At 34.3% G+C, this 19,283-nt stretch overlaps 1 protein-coding gene and 1 long non-coding RNA gene across 2 annotated transcripts; one reads left to right on the top strand and one right to left on the bottom strand.

Moving 5' to 3' along the window:
- Nucleotides 1-1,611: 1,611 nt before the first annotated feature.
- Nucleotides 1,612-5,000, bottom strand: LOC120070184 (Peroxidase superfamily protein). The gene is made up of 3 exons (XM_039022043.2): nucleotides 4,601-5,000; nucleotides 4,326-4,517; nucleotides 1,612-2,302 (listed from the first exon to the last, which is right to left on the bottom strand). The coding sequence occupies exons 1-3, from the start codon at nucleotides 4,835-4,837 to the stop codon at nucleotides 1,721-1,723; spliced, it is 1,011 nt and encodes a 336-aa protein (XP_038877971.1). The 5' UTR covers nucleotides 4,838-5,000; the 3' UTR covers nucleotides 1,612-1,720.
- LOC150038650 (uncharacterized) lies at nucleotides 3,845-5,190 on the top strand. The gene is made up of 2 exons (XR_016530605.1): nucleotides 3,845-4,072; nucleotides 4,186-5,190. It is a non-coding gene; the product is annotated as an uncharacterized LOC150038650 (long non-coding RNA).
- Nucleotides 5,191-19,283: the final 14,093 nt, after the last annotated feature.

Genomic DNA, 19,283 nt, shown 5'->3' with positions numbered 1-19,283 from the left:
TAGGTATAAAAACAGAATGAGAGAAACATCATAGTGGTGATCTGATGGTATTTATTGGCATAACGATTTTGAATTATATAAAAGGATTCTCTAGACTAAAGTGTGAGAGGATCTCCTAGAATGTCTAGGACTACGAGACATGTCTCTAGTGCGCTAGGACAAGTAGGCGAGCATGTTAGGTATATAGTATGCCCTAGGATACATGTCTCATCAACTTTAGAAATGGGAGATTGTTGGGATGTATGCCCTAAAGACTTCATAGTTAATATGTTATTGAAATAATGATTGATTATTTTATATGTGCAAGTATCCATTTAAGAAAGATCCAAGGTTATTTTATGAAACTTGAACAGTATGTAGTAAACATACAAGTGGATTATGTTCAAGTGATAACCTAAATGGTTTGTAGTATACGGATAAGATTAGGTGTCTTATCCTGGTGACACTATGGATACAACTCATTTTGTAATTATTTCAAGAGTTGTAAAATGTTACAAAAAATTTGATCCTGATCATTCATGTGGAGACATGTGAGTGAAAGTATCCTATACAAAGAGTTTGTATAAGACCAGACTATGAAATGATTAGTCTCTCTCTTTATGACATCGTTAATTGAAGATATTAACATTTCATAGAATGACCGTAGGTGACTCGATCTCAATTCTGAATGAGTTATGAATTCTTGTCTATGAAGACGGTCCTTTAATTTGTATGAGTGAGAGTGGCCAAATTCGCCAACTTAATATGCCTATCATTTTAGGGATTTGTTCGAGTAGTGAGATTAGAACATGGCTACAGAAGATAGAATTCTCTCTTTCCCATTTTTAGGTAAGTAGATGAATTGCTCCCTTAAATGTTGACTCCGAGTCTTGAACAATAAGGCACATCCCTTTGACTGGCACGAAAGGGTTTTGTTCATAGTAGGACTATAAACAGGTTGTTCATTAGAGGATCGGTGAGACTTAAGAAGTTAGATGTAATTATAGGGATAAAACGGTAATTTTGACCCAGCTGTAATTACGAATTGTGAAGAGTTGACTTACTGTTGATTGGTTATATTCGTGGACATAAAAATATATCTATAGTATGAAGAGTGCAAATGCGGGTTTTTAGTGGAGTGACTTGTTGTTAATGAATGCTGATTAATTTAATTCAAGAATTTAATTAATTAATCTCTATAATTGAAGCTTCTAATATGTAGGTCCATTAGGTCCCCTTGCTACCTCATTAAGGGAATTAGATTAATTTAAATTAATTTAAATTGTTCAAATTAAATAAAAAAATTAATTATATGAGATACAATTAATATAATGTATATAGATACATTATGATATAAAGTTAATTTTGAACAAAATTCAAAATTATACTTTATTTTATCCAAGAGATAAATGTTTGGATAAATAGCCTCCATTTGGTTCAATTTTGATTGATTTTTTCACTAAAAAATCGGTTCAAACCAATACTTTTTTGTTTTCTCCAAATACAAACCAACATTCCCAATTTTATACTAAAAAACAAACCAAACGTGAATCGTTTTGAATAGGTTCGATTTTTCCGTTTTTTGGTTTTTTTTGTTGCACTCCTATGAATAACTAACTTTTACACATATACTTCTCCTATAATAATAGTAACATCTGATAAACTTAAATCAAACTTGTGAGGACGATAAACAAAAATTTTAACATACATCAACCTAAAAAAAAAAAAAACAAAACTATATTTATATGATCACAGACTGGCCATTAACTACCCGACAGTTCCTTCTTACTTCCCCTGGGCGGCCAGACTGCAAGTCACCCATCTTCAACATACCCTCCACAAACGCCCTGAAAAATGCCTTTTGATTTTTGCTAAAGAATCTCACATACCTTCTAGTTTCAGCAAATGTATAAAGAGTTTCATCAGAATTCAAGAACCCTCTCCCACCAACCAAGTCCTTGAAGTACTGATTGTCAAAAACATAAGGTGTGGAATCAAGGTTGACTGTGACATTTTCATCCCCACCTTGAGGGCATCGCTTGAAGAGCTCTTCTCTGAAGCTCGGCTCGATGGCTGGGTCCGGCTGCCCCGTGCCTGACTGGTTGTAGAGTCTAAACATGACAGAGAAACACCGGCCTTGGCCGATCGAGTGTGAACCCGAAAGAGAGACCAAATCTTTAACAGAGAGATTGTATTTGTTGAAAAGGTCAATGAGATAAGTTGCATTGGCTCTTGGACTTGGCATGATATTGTTCGAGTCCTCTTGGCTTGCTGTTAAGCTATCCAGCCGCCCCAATCGCACTGCCCAGTTGGGCCCGCCCGTCTGAATAGATGCAAGAAAAGATGTCATTATAAAATAAAAATATATTTGATAAGATAGGATTTAATCTCAAAACCAACTTACGATAATTTTTAGAGCAGATTCCAATTTTTGTTTTTCAATCAAAGACTTGTTTAGATTTAACGGGCTCTATCCCATATTTGATAAGATAATTGCTTTGATAAGATAATTGCATTGAAGAGAAATTTTAAGGAATTGCAAATATAACAACATGTATCTCCTTCTAGCGATATAGTCTATCATTAACATACCCCTACTAGCGACATGTCTATCACCAATAGATTCTCAAAACTGAATCTAAATTTTGTTATATCTACAAATTCTTTTGCATTGTGCTATATGTACTAATACTTTATGCCTGATTGCTATATTTAAAATTGATATCATTTGATAACTTGGGGTTCCATCTCAAAACTAATTGATAATGAGAGAAGTAGTCCATCTATTATCTTATACAATCTATGAAGTCTTTATTTTTTCAATATAGGATCTTCAACCAAATGAATAAGAGGATGAAATTTGGAAAGTAGTTGAGCTGGTGGACAAGAAGGGACCAATTTGTTATGAATTTTTGGCAGCATTGTTGGTGGAGCTTTTAAACCATGGAAGTTGCTTCCTTATGTAAGGGTTACTGTCCAGCTCTGCTTTAATAATAAGCTACTATATATTGCGTACGTTACTAATTCAGTACAAGGTGCACAATAACTCTCTAGAATCAATTTATGAACCATACAAATATTATAAATTAAATCATCTATTTTGATTGATTTTTACGTGTTCATAAACCTTTCTTTTACGTCAAAACATTTTTCTAATTATTTAGGCTTTATTTGAGTTTTGGTTTTTGAAAATTAAGCTTATAAACATCATTTACACCTATTGTTTATATGTTGTCTAAGTTTTAAGAGTGTTTTCAAAATTGAAGCCAAATTTTGAAAACTAAGGCCCCATTCATAACCATTTCGTTTTTTCATTTTTTGTTTTTGAAAATAAGTCTATTTTCTCCTTATTTCTTACAATGATTTGCATTTTTCTTAAGTACACTGGTTGAATTCTTAGCCAAATTTTAAAAACAAAAACAAGTTTTTAAAAGTTTTTTTTTGTTTTCAAAATTTGGTTATGTTTTTTAAAACTATTGATAAAAAGTAGGTTACTAACAAATAAATTTAGAGGTATAAATAGTGTCTATATGCTTAATTTTCAAAAACAAAACATCAAAATTGAAATAATTATCAAATGAGGATAAAAATAGTTTTCAAAAGCTTGTTTTTGTTTTTTTAAAATCGGGTAAGAATTCAAATGTTTAATATAGAAAAAAATAGCACAAATTTCAAAACCTTATAAATAAAAAATAAAATGATCACCATCCGAGCTTTAAAAAATCAATTCAGATAGGCCTTAAACCAAGATATGTAGTTTGAATAGTAATTCTACCTAATTTTGATTGACTGGATGAGGAAACATGCAGATTTGATTTCTCGTTCGAAGAATAAAAGCCCTACATGTCTTCTAATAATATTCTCTAATATATTTTAGCTTGAAAAATCGCTGCAGCTCTGTGCCGGTCTCATTTGCTATATTTAAAAATCACCATCGTAGTCATATTGTGCCGACTTGAATGAAAACAAATTCCATATCAAATCGTTATTAAAAATACCAATCCGCTCTAATTTCAACTGTAATTTGTTTGGGCAGACAAACTAAATTAGCAAATGTTTACTCGGAGTTAACAAAGATTACAAACGATTAAGTGTAAGACTGGAATTGAAAAGTTAAATTTCAGGACTAAATTTATAATTGAAAGGTAGTGTTGGATCATTCTTTTTTCTGAAAATTTTTTATTGTGATGTTTGTTCTGTTTTCAGATTTCGATTGGGGATTTTAGCAGAAGGATCGACAGTGAAAAATGAATCAAAGAAGATAAAAATCAGGAAAAACAAATCTCAGCTCCAAAGAAAATTTCCTATCCATCCAAAACAGAGCTAGAAGAAACGGAAGTACTAACCAGAGCAACGGCGTCTCTAGATGCCATAATTATGATATCTGCACAAGAGACGATTCCAGGACAGACTTTCTCCAAGGCCGCTTTCACTTCATCGACGACTTCGTAAGATCTAAGCGAATTTATGTTAGAAAGAGCAAGTTTCTCTCCGAGCATCGTCGGCGTATCATCTAGCAACATAGAAGCATCACAGCCCTGAATTTACACAAAGGAAACGCCGATTCAGAAGCCAGACAGGAAAAAGGAACAGAGAGAGAAGGGAGTTGAAGATCGATTACATCAACGAAGCAATCGTGAAACTGGAAGCGCATAACGGAGGCGACGCTGCGAGGCTCTCTGATGAAAGCTTTGTGCATCACAGAACGGACGATGGATTCCGCCTGAGGGCATGAGTTGGAGTAGAAATCGGGGCGGAGTTTGGCCGGAGAAAGGGATGGAAAGTGGAAGAAGAGGAAGAGGAGGAAGAGAGGGAAGATGCTATTGGCCATTGGTTGCGCGTTGGGAATATAATTCATTCAATTTTCACCAAAAAAAAGCTGTTTGGCTTTCGGAAGCTTTTTGTAGCAGCACAATCGCATTCGGAAATTCTAGACGACAGCTCAGTGGGCTAAGGGTCGCCAATAATGGCGATATTTTGGTCCTTGCTCCTTTTATGAGCTAATTCCACTCTCCATAACCAATGGGAAAATTTCCAACACCGCAGCACGAAAATTCCATACTACACTCAATGAGTGCACTGTATCAAATTGTTCTATCATAATTTATCATTCTAAAAAAATTTGTTATATCATATTTTAATTATTATTTTTGTAGTTAGAGTGAGATGTATAAATATAAGTGCACCTTGAACTAGATTTGTATTGCTCTTTATTTATTGTGTGTCACTCTGATACGTTTTTAACAGTAAGGTAGATCTATAGATAATAATGTAGGTCTACTAGTATTTATGAATGTGTGAACATAGGGAATATGATATTTTCATAGTACTATAAATTTTTGTTGGAATTGCTACCCTCCGATGGACAGAAGATGACAGCAACGAACAGTCACGAATGACAGTCGTCATAAAATAGAGCCTGCAAAAAAAACTCATTTCAGGTTGGGTCACGGATCTCACTCTCTTTAAAACGTTTCGCGACTTTGCCCAAATATGCAAGTAGTTCTACAGAGTTGTCATGTCGTCCCCAAAATAAAATAGCCTAAAAGAAAAAAATTATCTCGATCGGAGTTGCACAGTAACCGATCGGAAAACTCACACCCTTCAGGACTGATATGCTCAGAAAACTACACACGTGAAGGAAGGAGGAATTGAGAGAGAAAAAGGATTTTGTGAAAATGTGTTGTGAAAAACTGATGAAAAGTTCGCACCTTTTATAGGTCTCGAGGACCAACTGCAGTGCGAAACTAATGTGGAGAGAAGTGCGCACAGCCGTGGAACGTGCGCGAGGACCACGCGTGAGACGTGGGAAGTTCCATGGATCACGAAAAACTGGAACAGTTGAAGGACCTTTTCTTATATTTATAAAAAAAAAATAAAATAAAATAATTATTATTTTTATAAAAAATAATCACGCTACACTCGACCGGATGGTAGCACTTGGGATGTCCACCGTATCCACATTAGCATATCTCCTCACTCCCTCTAAAACATGGGTACCCCTTAGGGTCCAAACCCATAACTCAAAATGGAAATGGGAGTATATAAATGAGGTCTCATTTCCCAATCTTAGCAATGTGGGATTTTCAAACAAGCTTTTTTTTTTCATTTAAAACTTAAATTTTTACTACAATCCCTCACTTGAAAATTTAAAATCATAAAAAAGTTATTTTCCATCAAGCAATATCAGTCTGTACAATACTGTGCATAAGCAAAGATTTCTTACGACTTAACCTATAGTGTAGATAATTCAGAATATATTAGAGTAGCTCTTGGTTTTTAACTCTATTTCTAACATCTCATTGTAACATCCCGCGCCTTTTTATTTAATAATAATGTAATTTTTCCCTTTTCAGTAATTATCCTTAGTGGAAGGGCACATTTGGAATTTTTGAATTTAAAGTATAAGTGCGAGGATTTAAGTGTTGGCGTGGAAATTATTCAAATTCTTTTCAATTGTCAAACTCAATTTGAAAATTTATGGCAAGAAATTTTTTTTCTTGGAAAAGGAAAGAAATTTAAATGGTATAAGGTGGAATAAGGAAATGATTTAATTGTACTATTTTCCTTTTATTATTATTATTATTATTATTATTATAAAAAAAAAAAAGAATAACCCTCTCCCTCATGCCTCACTTTCATGCGAAACCCCCCCTCGTTTTTCTTCCTCCTTCAGCCGCCACCGCCCAGATCGGACGCTAAACATCCGCCGCCAGCCACGAATCCCAACCGCTCGCCGATCACCTCCACCGCCCGCCTCTCTCTCTCTGACCCACGAATCTGTAGCTTTCCGCCTCTAGTTGCGAGTCGCTGCTGCCTAGGTTGTGCGACTCCACTCCGACACCACCGTTAAGTAGGATGTCGTCACCACTCATTGGATCTACTAGTTTAGGTGAGTTTTGTTGGGAATTTGAGGATTTATGGTTCAGGTTTTGAATAACCAACCAATTATGGGCCTAATTACTGGATTAATTGTGATTTTGGATTTTAGATACAAAGTTTGGAGGCATTTTAAAGTCTTTTGGGTGCTACCGACAAGATTATGAGTTCCGTCAATTTTGGTAAGTTTTGGGTGAGTAGTTGGTTTGGTTCCCTTTTTTATTAAGGGTAATCGTTGAAAATTTAGTTATTATACTTTGGTTTTGATTTAGGTTCAGTTTGGACAAATAATAGAACTTTGGAACTGGCCTCGAACCAAGCCGCGACTTCGGTAAGTTAAATTTGTGGTCATTTGATTTAATTTGGTTAATTGGATTTAAACCCCAAAGATGAGTTTAAAACTTTGGATTTATTATTTTTGGACTAGGGGTGCTAAATTAATATTTGTAATGTATGTTATAGGGTGGATTCAAAGTCGTCCAAAAGTTGTAAAAAGGTTAATTACTTGGGTTAATTTGGGACCAAATTTGAGGTAAGTAATCTTACCACTGGAACTGCCCAGGGGTCACGCTCTAGTTGTATGCTAGCATGATAAGTGTATGTTATGGTCAATGTTAGCATGTTGATTGATAGTATGACCTGAATCAAAGTATGTTCTAGCACGAATTCTGATTTGTTTACATACACACCTAAGTACTTGATCGTTAGTATGTGATAGTATGTGTTTTCATATGTCGATGTCTGATCTGCTGGTGTTGAGGTATACTTGCATGTCGTGGATTTATGATGTAAGTTATACATGGATGATGTATAATATGTTATTAAGAATTATGTGTATGTGATGAAGTCATGGTATCAAGGATTTTTATGTATGTTTTAGAACTGTACAATGTTGAATCTTAGCACGTTAAGACTGTGTGAATATCCTCATTGATTAGTTAGATGCTCACCAATTTGTGTTTCCTTCGGGATTCACTAGTTGTGTTTCCTTCGAGATCCACCAGTTTTGTGTTTCCTTTGGGATTCACCAGTTTGTGTTTCCTTCAGAATTCACCAGTTTGTGTTCCTTCGGGATTCACCAGTTTTGTGTTTCCTTCAGGATTCACCAGTTTGTGTCCTTTGGGATTCACCAGTTTTGTGTTTCCTTCGGGATTCACCAGTTTGTGGTTCCTTCGGGATTCACCAGTTTTGTGTTTCCTTTGGGATTCACTAGTTTTGTGGGCATACTTAACTACAATAGGATAGGACTCAGTCTCTTGTCTGTTACATGTATTTATGTGCCATATGCGGGTATCTAGAGGACATAGATGTCTAGCTTGATCCCAGTGGTGGGGCTACTTACTGAGTATTTCATACTCATTTTTTCTTATGTTGATGTTTCAGGTAAGGATAGAGATGCACCGGCGATGGCGTAGCAAAATTCATGATCGAGCCACTGGGACTAGTTTTTACGCTTCTACATCATGAAATTTAGAATCCTTATTTTACCCTCATTTTCTAGTTTTACTGTTTGAAACTTATTACGAAGGATTGTTACTTTTATAGTTTAATAGTCTTTACGAATTATGGGTACCCTATTATTGTTTTAAAAATTGCATTTAATAAATTTCTTTTGAACTTCTCTTGTCTATTTAGCATTTATTTCAACATTACTGAACGTCGTTTCAAATCCTATGCATGTATTTATTTTAGTAACGACCTAACCTAAGTCCTAGGGGGTCGGGTCGTTACAGTTGGTATCAAAGCCCATGTTTTGGATTTTGTAGACTGATTTACTATGTAAGTCTAGATTATCCCTGTGGCCCATGAACGGATTCCTCGTCATCGCCAGGTACGTCCTATCAATTACAAGTTTTATGATAGTTGTGCATTAAAATATTTGTTTAGCTTAAATGCACCAGTTATGTTCTAATGCTAGGTCAGTGACTCGTTTGAAGTTATTATAAGAGGATTATTAAGTACGACACTACAAAAGGAGAAAAGTAAAATAGAGTAAATTATGAGGTCACTTGGCACTAGTTTATCTCATAGAAATTATGTTAGAAACGAATAAATACATATACCTCAGTTCAGAGATCTTAAAGTTTGATGAAACTATATAGAGTTATGACAGTTTAGAAATAAAGGTATGTATATGTTTAAGCCTAGGAATAAAATTGTCTTGACAAGAATTCATTAAGGACTAGTGTTATGTTTTGTGGTACAATTGGAGACATTATAAATAAATTCCTTCACATGGAACATTCTCGAAAATAAGGTTAAAAAAATTGCTTTATGGATATGAAGGACAAGAGGAAGAGACGATGGATTTATTAAAGGTTTTAAGATATTAAAAACCCAACATTTTGAAAAGAAATTTAGAAAGGATTCATAAGTCGAAGAAATTTAGAAAGGATTCATAAGTCATAATCACTTGGATAATACTACTACTTGATGGAGTAGATAAAGTATATGTGGTGATATGAAGAATTATTTTGGAATATTTAGCTAAGTTGATGTCACTAAAGGAAGCTAAAGTAGTTGGATATGACCTTGGACTTAAAGGGGATAAAGTAAGGTGTTATTTTTTTAGGTCGAAGGATTATTCTATATACCTAGACGAAAACCAGAGCCTTGTTGTGTTGAGAAGATCCAAGTTAGGCAAATTTGAAGAAACAAAAGTCTTTTGGAGTTTAAAAGTATGCAAATTGGCAAAGAAGAATTCTACAAGATGGAAATTCTTAGTGAGAGATAAATGTGAATGAGAGGAAAGTATCCAAGAAAGTTTACTCTCTTGGAAAGAGAGAAATTTAATGTGTTTGAAACTCCTAGTTAAGTATGGTTTGAAGGCTTGATAAGAGGGGTTACAAGGTATTGGTTTTGGTGTAAAAGAAGAATACCTCATTATCATGTGGAACTTTAGGACAATATGTGTTAGATAGAAAGATAGCTTAGGTAGGTGATTGGTATGGAACTTTGTTTTAACACAAGAATCTGTTACCGAAATAGAAGGTTGAGAAGGGATAAGTTAAAAGGGAGTTAATGGTAACAGTAGATGTTCGAGAACTATTGATATGGTATGTTGAGGCTTCATTAGTTAAGACGTAAAACATTGAACTATGATGCAAATGTTGGGCATTAGTAAGATTTAAGGGATTTTGACTTTGTGTGCAAGTGTTGGAAACATGAACTAGCAAGACCATCAATTTGATTGAGAAAAGAAAATAATCCAATTCGAGGTAGACAATAATGGTATATGCACAAAAGTAAGTAAGTTGGACCTTCCAATATAACTATTGGTATAAGGGATAGACTTGGCAATAAAGTTGAGTTGATAGTAAGAAGTTACTAAAAGTGGGTTTGGAGCATTACAAGATAGTATGTATTTTCTTGCATGGGCAATGAGTTAACTAGCTTTAGGGAGTACGAGTAATCCAAGCTAGGACTTATGAATCAAGAAGGTTTTTTTCGTAAAAATCGACTTCAGGGATCAATTATGGTTATTACGAGGTTATGGAAACGTGTTATCAATTGACTAGCGCTTTAGCATCCAGGGACTTCAAAACCTCATTTTTTTCAGAGGGAATTTTAGACTCATCCACAACAAGGTCTAAGTAATGATATGTGATTGTTTTAAAGCTAAAGAATAATATGAGGATTGGCCCAAGCCAGTTTTATAGCCCACGATAGTATAGAGCCTTATGATGAGTTTCTCATGAATGTAAGGCTTAATTAGACAGAGTTATTCTCAGACATGTAGACCCTAAGAAAGACATCACAGTTGGCGCTTCTAGAGTAGAAGCAGTTTTTAGTTGACCAGATTTGTTCTGGTACGTATCTTCAGATGACACATTATATCGTATGATCAGTTTCTCCACTACACCTATGAAGTTTTCCTTGTGACAGAATGGTAAGCTCAGATATCTGTTTTTAGTATATAAGACTTTCTTAACTTCATGACCATTTTCACAGTTCTCAGCTCGGACGTGTAGAAGTGTTGTTGATTTTTCAACATCTTAAGTTTCATAGTTATTTATGGAAGGGGTTGTTACACCTCTTTCGGTACTAGTTTCAGCTATGTCAAACGATGACCCTTGTTTTGCATCTAGTTTTTTTTTAAGAGTCTCCAGTTAGCATCGAGTACTCGATTGGATTTTGGTACAATTTTTCACCCATAGATTGATGGTCAAATAGAACGTCTGAACCAGACATTGGAAGATATGTTGTGCGCTTGTGCACTAGAGTTTTCAGGGAGTTGGGACTTTCACCTGCATTTAGTGGAATTTGCATATAATAATAGCTATCAGACTGCTACTGGCACATTGCCATTTGAGGCCCTATATGGAAAGAGTTGCGAGTCTCCAGTATGCTAGGGTGAGGTTGGTGAGAGGAAATTTCTAGGACCTAAGCTAGTGCAAACCACGAATGAGGAAATATAGAAGATCAAGGCTCGTATGCAAACAACTCAGAGCAGACAAGAAAAAGCTATGCCAATATGAGACGTAAGGACCTAGAATTTGAAATTGGTCATAAAGTGTTTTTGAAAGTAGCACCCATGAAAGGTATTATGAGGTCTAGCAGGAAAGGAAAGCAAAGTTCGAAGTTCATTGCGACTTTCAAGGTCTTAAAGTGAGTTAGCCCTATAGCTTACCGATTGGTATTGCCTCTAGCACTGTCTTTAGTTCATAATGTCTTCTACATTTCGATTTTGAGGAAGTATGTGACAGATTCGTCCCATGTAGTCAACTACGAGCCCTTGCGATTGAATGATAACTTGAGCTACGAGGAGAAGCCCATAGAGATCCTTGCTAGAGAAATAAAGACATTGCGCCGACGGAAAATTGCTTTTGTGAAAGTTTTGTGGCAGAATCACCAGTTCAGGGAGGCCACCTGGGAGCGAGAGGATGAGATGAAGGCCCAGTACTCGGAGCTTTTTCAAGGATAAACTTTCGAGGACGAAAGTTCTTTGAGGGGTGAAGAATGTAACATCCCGCGCCTTTTATTTAATAATAATGTAATTTTTCCCTTTTCAGTAATTATCTTTAGTGGAAGGGCACGTTTGGAATTTTTGAATTTAAAGTATAAGTGCGAGGATTTAAGTGTTGGCGTGGAAATTATTCAAATTCTTTTCAATTGTCAAACTCAATTTGGAAATTTATGGCAAGAATTTATTTTTCTTGGGAAAGGAAAGAAATTTAAATAGTATAAGGTGGAATAAGGAAATGATTTAATTATAATTATACTATTTTCCTTTTATTATTATTATTATTATTATTATTTTAAAAATAAAAAGAATAACCCTCTCCCTCACACTTCACTCTCATGCGAAACCCCCCTCGTTTTTCTTCCTCCTTCAGCTGCCGTCGCTCAGATCGAACGCTGAACATCCGCCGCCAGCCACGAATCCCAGCCACTCGCCAATCACCTCCATCGCCCGCCTCTCTCTCTCTGACCCACGAATCTGTAGCTTTCCGTCTCTGGTTGCGAGTTGCTGCTGCCTAGGTTGTGCGACTCCACTCCGACACCACCGTCAAGTAGGATGTCGTCACCACTCGCTAGATCTACTAGTTTAGGTGAGTTTTGTTGAGAATTTGAGGATTTGTGGATCAGGTTTTAAATAAGCAACCAATTATGGGCCTAATTACTGAATTAATTGTGATTTTGGATTTTAGATACAAAGTTTGGAGGCATTTTAAAGTCTTTTGGGTGCTACCGACAAGATTATGTTTTGGTAAGTTTTGGGTGAGTAGTTGGTTTGGTTCCCTTTTTTATTAAGGGTAATTGTTGAAAATTTAGTTATTATACTTTGGTTTTGATTTAGGTTCAGTTTGGACAAATAAATAAAACTTTGGAACTGACCTCGAACCAAGCCGCGACTTCGGTAAGTTAAATTTGTGGTCATTTGATTTAATTTGGTTAATTGGATTTAGACCCCAAAGATGAGTTTAAAACTTTGGATTTATTATTTGTGATCTAGGTCATAGGAAGGGAACTCTGTGTTTTTTAGCATGATTCACTTCATATCACTTGTGATCAGTTATTACCTATTGAACCCGTTTCTTGGGATCTCTAGTCTACAAGTTTGGTTTTCTTCACATGTGATTCATCTTTCTATAGGCATGAGCCTCATCCTTTCTAAGATTTTTAAAACCTTCTCTCTGGCCAGTTCTTTCGTCAAAGGATCTACCAAGTTTTCATCAGTCTATATATGATCCACTTTAACTGCACCAGTAATGAGGAACTCTCTAATAGTATTATGATTACAATGTATTTGTTATCTCTTTTCGTTGTAGTAACAATTCTAAAGTTTTGTGATTGCTGCAGTACTATTGTAATGGATCAATATGGCTGGTACTGCCTTTTCCCATAGGGAAATCTCTAATAGCAGACTTCTAAGCTAGCCTACTTCTTCATTAGTTGTTACTAGTGCTATAATTTCTGACGCCATCGTAAATTGAGCTAAAATAGTCTGTTTCTTGGACTTCCAAGAGACAGCTCCGCCTGTTATATTAAAGATATAGCCAATTGAGGGAGTTTCAGTCAGCATCACTGAACCTTTCCAAGATAAAGGGAAACTTCTGTTAATGTAATCCTAGGTTTTAGGTTTTCTTTATGTACCTCATAACCTTTTTTATAGCATTCCAATGCTCTATACTAGGTCTGCTTGTAAACCTAAAAAGCAATCCTACAACATAAGCTATATTAGGCCTAATACTATCAGTAGCGTATCTGAGACTGCCTATGATGCTCGCATACTCAGTTTGATTAACATTGTCACCAGTGTTCTTAAACAACTTAACACTAGGGTCATAAGGAGTACATACTGATTTACATTCAAGTAATTATATTTCTTTAAAAAAATTTCTACATAATGAGATTGATCCAAAGGAATTCCCTTTTCAGACCTAGTCACTTTTATACCAACGAATACACTCGCTTCTCCTAAGTCTTTCATATTGAAGTTCACCCTCAACATGGATTTCACATCATTTATAACATACAAGTTCTACACAAAGATAAACAAATCATCTACATACAAACATAAGATCGTGCAAAGATCGTTTTCAACCTTGTAGTAGATGCATTTTTCAATTTCATTGACTTTGAAACCTTTAGATAAGATTAGGTTATCAAACTTTTCATGTCATTGCTTAGAGCTTGTTTCAGGTCATAAAGAGATTTACCTAGCTTACAAACCTCATTCTCTTGACAGTTGACTATATAACCCTCAGGTTGTTTCATATAAATCTCTTCTTTAAGTTCACCGTTTAAGAAATCATTCTTTACGTCCATTTGATGTACTACGAGGTTATTTAAAGCAACTAGAGAAAACAGTACACGGATTGAGGTAATTCTAGTGACTAAGGAGAAGATATCAAAGAAGTCTATGTTTTCTCTTTGTCTAAAACCCTTTGTTACTAACCTGGCTTTAAACTTGTCAATTGTTCTATCAAGTCTAAGATTCTTCCTTATGATCCATTTGTAACCTATTGCTTTGCAACCAGGGGGTAGGTCTACCAAATGTCAAGTCCTATTTGACTCAAGAGAGTCCATCTCATCATTTATAGCTTCTTGCCATAAGTTGACATCTATAGAGGATAGGGCAGCTTTTAGGTCTTTAGGATCTTCTCATACATTATAGGTCTGGAAGTCATCCCCAAAATCCTTGATGGTTCTAATTCTTTTTCTTATTCTAGGTAGAGTTAGACTACTGGATCTCGAACCCCCACTATTTCTTAATTTAAAGGAAAATCTATCCTCAAATAAGTCGACATCATTTGACTCAATGATCACTTGCTTTCTAGGTCATAGAACCTGTAGGCTTTACTATTTATGGTATAACATATAAAGATACACTCATAGGCTCTACTAGCAAGCTTTTTTCTTTTGGAGTCTAGAATTCTTACAAAGTCTAGACACCCCCAAGTTTTAAAGTATGATGACTTTGATTTCTTATTCTTAAGGGCTTCATAGGATGAAATTGTATTTTTAGATTTTGGTATTCTATTTAGGACATAACACACGGTAAGGATGATTTCACCCCACTAATAAAATGCAACTCCTGAATTGAGTAAAATAGCAACTACTAGCTCAACTAAAGTTCTATTTTTTCTTTCGATTTTTCCATTCATTTTAGGAGAGTAAGGTGCAGTATTTTCATGTATTATTCCATGTGAGTTAAATAAATCATTAAAACTTTTTGAGTCGTACTTAATTCCTCTATCATTATGAAGTTTTCTAATCTTTTGATTATATTAATTTTCTACTTCAGTTACAAACAATTTAAAAGCATCAACACACCACTTTTGTTTTTCAATAAAATATACAAAGGTGAAATCATTAATGAAAGTAATAAAATATGTTTTACTGTTCCTAGTCAAGATGCCATCAAATTAACATAAGTCAGAATGAATTAAATCTAAAGGCTCAGATTCCCCAAGTACAGATTTATACGAAGTCTTAGTTATTTTAGTCTAACTACAGTATTTGCATTTATCAAATTCATTCATGGATATGTTAGGAATCATTTCTAACCTACTCAGGTTACTAATTATCCGTTTATTTACATGACAAAGTCTAGCATGCCAAATATTAAATGAACACAACATATAAACAGAAGATTTCATTTTATTCATTTTAAGGTTAAGTTTAAACATGTCATCAGTTGCATAGCCTTTTTTTACGACAACATTATTCTTAGTAAGAGTATATAGATCTACCCCTATAGTCTGAGTAAAGCCGGCCTTGTTGAGGAAATAGCTCAAGACTAGATTCTTCCTTATCTCCGAAGTGTGCAGGACTTTCTTCAGCGTGAGAGTCTTCTCGGAGGTAAACTTCAGCTTCACTTTGTCGGTTCTAACAACTTTCATTGAGTGACGATCCCCCAACAGTATGTTTTATCCTTAGTTTCAGTATAGGTTTTAAAAAGACTAAGACCATGACAAACATAGCACGTAGTGCCAGTATTTATCCACCATTCCTTAGAACCACCGATCACATTTACTTCTATGATCATAGCAACTAACAGTTCTTCTGTCAAGTTCACCTGACCAGTAGGACGACACCTATTCCTACAGTTCCTAGTCATGTGTCCAGGTTTATTACAGTTAAAGCAAAGAACTGTACTATTTCTCCCGAGGGGGTTTGTATTTCTTTTGATTGTTCTGGTTGCTGGATCCACGATTTTGACCTTTCCTCTTAGTTTTCTTTAACTTTTGGTCAGGTTTTATCACGATAGAGGCAGTTCTCCCAGAAACGATGTTCACCTCCTCCCTTTGGTCTTACTTCCAGGCTTCCTCTTCAATCTTCAGGCGAGTGATCAGACTCTTCAAGGAAAACTCCTTGGTCTTGTGCCTTAAGGTGTTCTTAAAATTCTTCCACAAAGGAGGCAATTTGTCAATAATAACGACAACTTGGAATTGCTCGTTTAGGGTCATATCTTCACTTATTATTTTGTGGGCTATCTTCTGTAGTTCATGGGATTGGACCTTTACAAATTTATCATCCGTCATCTAGAACTTTAGGTAATGGCTAACGACTTGCTTTTTCGACCTGGCCTCCTCGGTATCATACTTCTTATATAGAGCGTCCCACACATCTTTTGATGTCTTTACTGTAATGTAATAATCATACAAATCATCAGTCAAACCGTTTAAAATAAAATCTTTACACAAGAAATCCTTTTTTCCCGATCAGCTGCATCTTTTATATGTTATTCAGTCGGATCTTCCTTTAGGAAAGTTGTATTTTTCGTATTACAAACATCAGTAACCTTCTTGACTATAAGGAAAACAACATCTTCTGTCTCTATCGTTTGAAGTTTGCTCCTTCAAATCGGAATGGACGGTTGAGGTCGGAGGTCATAATGTCGTTCTGATTTGAAAAAGCCATCACAACAATGATAGATGGAAAACATCTTTAAATTATTGGAACTTCTACCCTCTAATGAATAGAAGATGACAGCAACGAACGGTCACGAACAATAGTAGTCAGAAAATATAACCTACAAAAAAGAAACCCGTTACAGGATGAGTCGCGGATCTCACTCTCTCTAAGATGTTTCACGACTCTGCCCAAATGTATAAGCAGTTATACAGAATTTTCATGTCGTCCCCAGGATAAAACAATCCAAGAAGAAAAAAAAATTGTATCGATTGGAGTTGTAGGGTAATGGATCAGAAAATTCACACCCTTCAGGACTGATGTGCTCGGAAAACAACACACGTGAAAGAAGAAGAGGAATATAGAGAAGAAGGATTTTGTGAAAATGTGTTGTAAAAAGTTGATGAAAGACTCGCACCTTTTATAGGCCTCGAGGACCAGTTGCGGCGTACAACTAACGAGGAGAGAAGTGAACACAGCCGTGGAACGTGCGCGAGGACCATGCATGAGATGTGGAAGTTCAACGGACCACAAAAGACTGGAACGACTAAAGGACCTTTTCTTTTATTTAACAAAAATTAAAATAATAATTATTTTTGATAAAAAAAAAATAATAATCGCAACATACGCACCTTGCCTCGCCACGCCATGCCTAACTGACCGAATGGATGGTGGCGGTGGTATGGGTATGGGATGTTCACTATACCCACATTAGACTATCTCCTACATATATATATATAGTACTACTAGTGACAGAAGTACAATACTCTTTCTATACACATTATAACTTTGTCTTCATAAATACTAGTAGTTCTCACATTAATGTCATTGCTTTTTGCCCTTTTAAAAAATATGCTCATGCCAATACCTCATGGTTTGAGGTTCGATTCTCCCACCCCACACTTTAATTACAATACCTTTTAATATATATATATATACACACATATACATATGCTCATATGGCACATAATATATGGAGGGAGTGTGAAATTTGTTTTCTATTTTTAAAGCCCTTGGTAACCATTTCGATTTTTGTTTTTGGTTATTTACTCATTTTCTTATCATGGTTTGCATTTTTCTAAGTACAAGAGTTGAATTCTTAACCAAAATCTAAAAACAAAAACAAATTTTTAAAAATTATTTTTTAAATTTTTTAAATTTTGGTTTGACTTTTAAAATATGAATATAAAGTAGATAACGAAATAAGAAACTTAGAAATAAAAGGGATGTTTGTAAATTTAATTTTCAAAAATTAAAAATTAAAAGCCATAGGGTACTAAACCGGTCTGAATTTTTTATACTAGAGATTATCCTATATATAATTCTATAGATGAATATTAAAATTGAGGTTCCATTTACTTTTCTCCAATTGTAATTATGGAATTGATTAATTGTGGGATTCTCCATTATAATTGTGAAGGTGTTAATCTTAATTGATATTTGCAATGGTAATGGAATGTGGCCCCCACAAATTTAGGTTAACTAATCTCAGATTATTGTAATTTTTTATCGGACTTCCTATAAATTTAAAGTAATAGTTAGAAACTTTACATAGAAATTTTTTTTTTTTTTTTTCAAAATTTCTGTCGCACTCACCTAGTATGAGTAGATCTCTAGTAAAAAATAAGCTTAATTTAGTTATATTGACATTCATTTCGATCTAAGAGATTCGAGGTTAAATCTCCTCCTTACATGTAAAAGAAAAAAAAAAGCTTATCATCTTTAAATAAAATTAATGACTATATATTATTGAAAATTTTTTACAAATAAAAAAATATCAAACTATTTACAAAAATGACTAGAAAAAATATTGACAGACACTAATAGACTTCTATTAGCATCTATTAATGGTAGACTTCTATCAATTTCTATTATTAGTAGACACTGATAGACTTCTATTCGTCTCTATCAAAGAAGATTAAAATTTTACTATTATATGTAAATACTTTCCCTTATTTTTTATTTTTGAAAATTTTCCTATATTCTTCCTATTAATTCCTATGAGAATCCTATTTAATGAGAATATTCTTAAATATTCAAATAAAAACAAAAGAGTCTTTTCATATAAATCATCTAATATCTATACATAGATATGTGTATAAAATTGTTTGAACATACGGTTTTCACACATCATACAATCCATACGATATCTCATTAAAAAGTTTTGATTCATGTCTTATTTTACAAATTTTTAAATGGGTTATATTTTGATGTCAAAACTTTTAAAATGTTTATTTTGATTTTTAAATTCTTAAATTTGTTTTTGTTTTTCCTCCTAAGCTTTTGAAATATTTGTTTTAGTTTTTAAACATTTAAACAATTTTGATTATTACTACGTTACTTTTCTATTTCAAATATGATTGGTCTAATATTTGTTTCTAACTCATTTAGCTTAAAACCATATTCTTATTTACATATTAGTACACATAATCGAAACTATATCATTAATTTTTTTATTTTTTAAATCTTGAGGACTAAAATACACATTTTAAAAATTTTGAGAACAAAATCATTTAGAAAGTTGAAGGAACTAAAACAGAAAAATAAATATATAAATAAAGTTG

This window comes from Benincasa hispida, chromosome 1 (assembly GCF_027475165.1).
Source record: "Benincasa hispida cultivar pf3 chromosome 1, pf3_genome.v1.1, whole genome shotgun sequence".
Taxonomy (NCBI): Eukaryota; Viridiplantae; Streptophyta; class Magnoliopsida; order Cucurbitales; family Cucurbitaceae; genus Benincasa; species Benincasa hispida.
This window is presented reverse-complemented; position numbering and strand designations above follow the sequence as displayed.

What these genes read in the sequence shown, in the direction of transcription:
- LOC120070184 (XM_039022043.2), bottom strand. Translation starts at nt 4,837, where the DNA reads ATGAATTATATTCCCAACGCGCAACCAATGGCCAATAGCATCTTCCCT. An exon ending in TTCACGATTGCTTCGTTGAT is followed by an intron (nt 4,518 to 4,600) that starts GTAATCGATCTT and finishes GTGTAAATTCAG; the next exon opens with GGCTGTGATGCTTCTATGTT. An exon ending in CTAGAGACGCCGTTGCTCTG is followed by an intron (nt 2,303 to 4,325) that starts GTTAGTACTTCC and finishes GCATCTATTCAG; the next exon opens with ACGGGCGGGCCCAACTGGGC.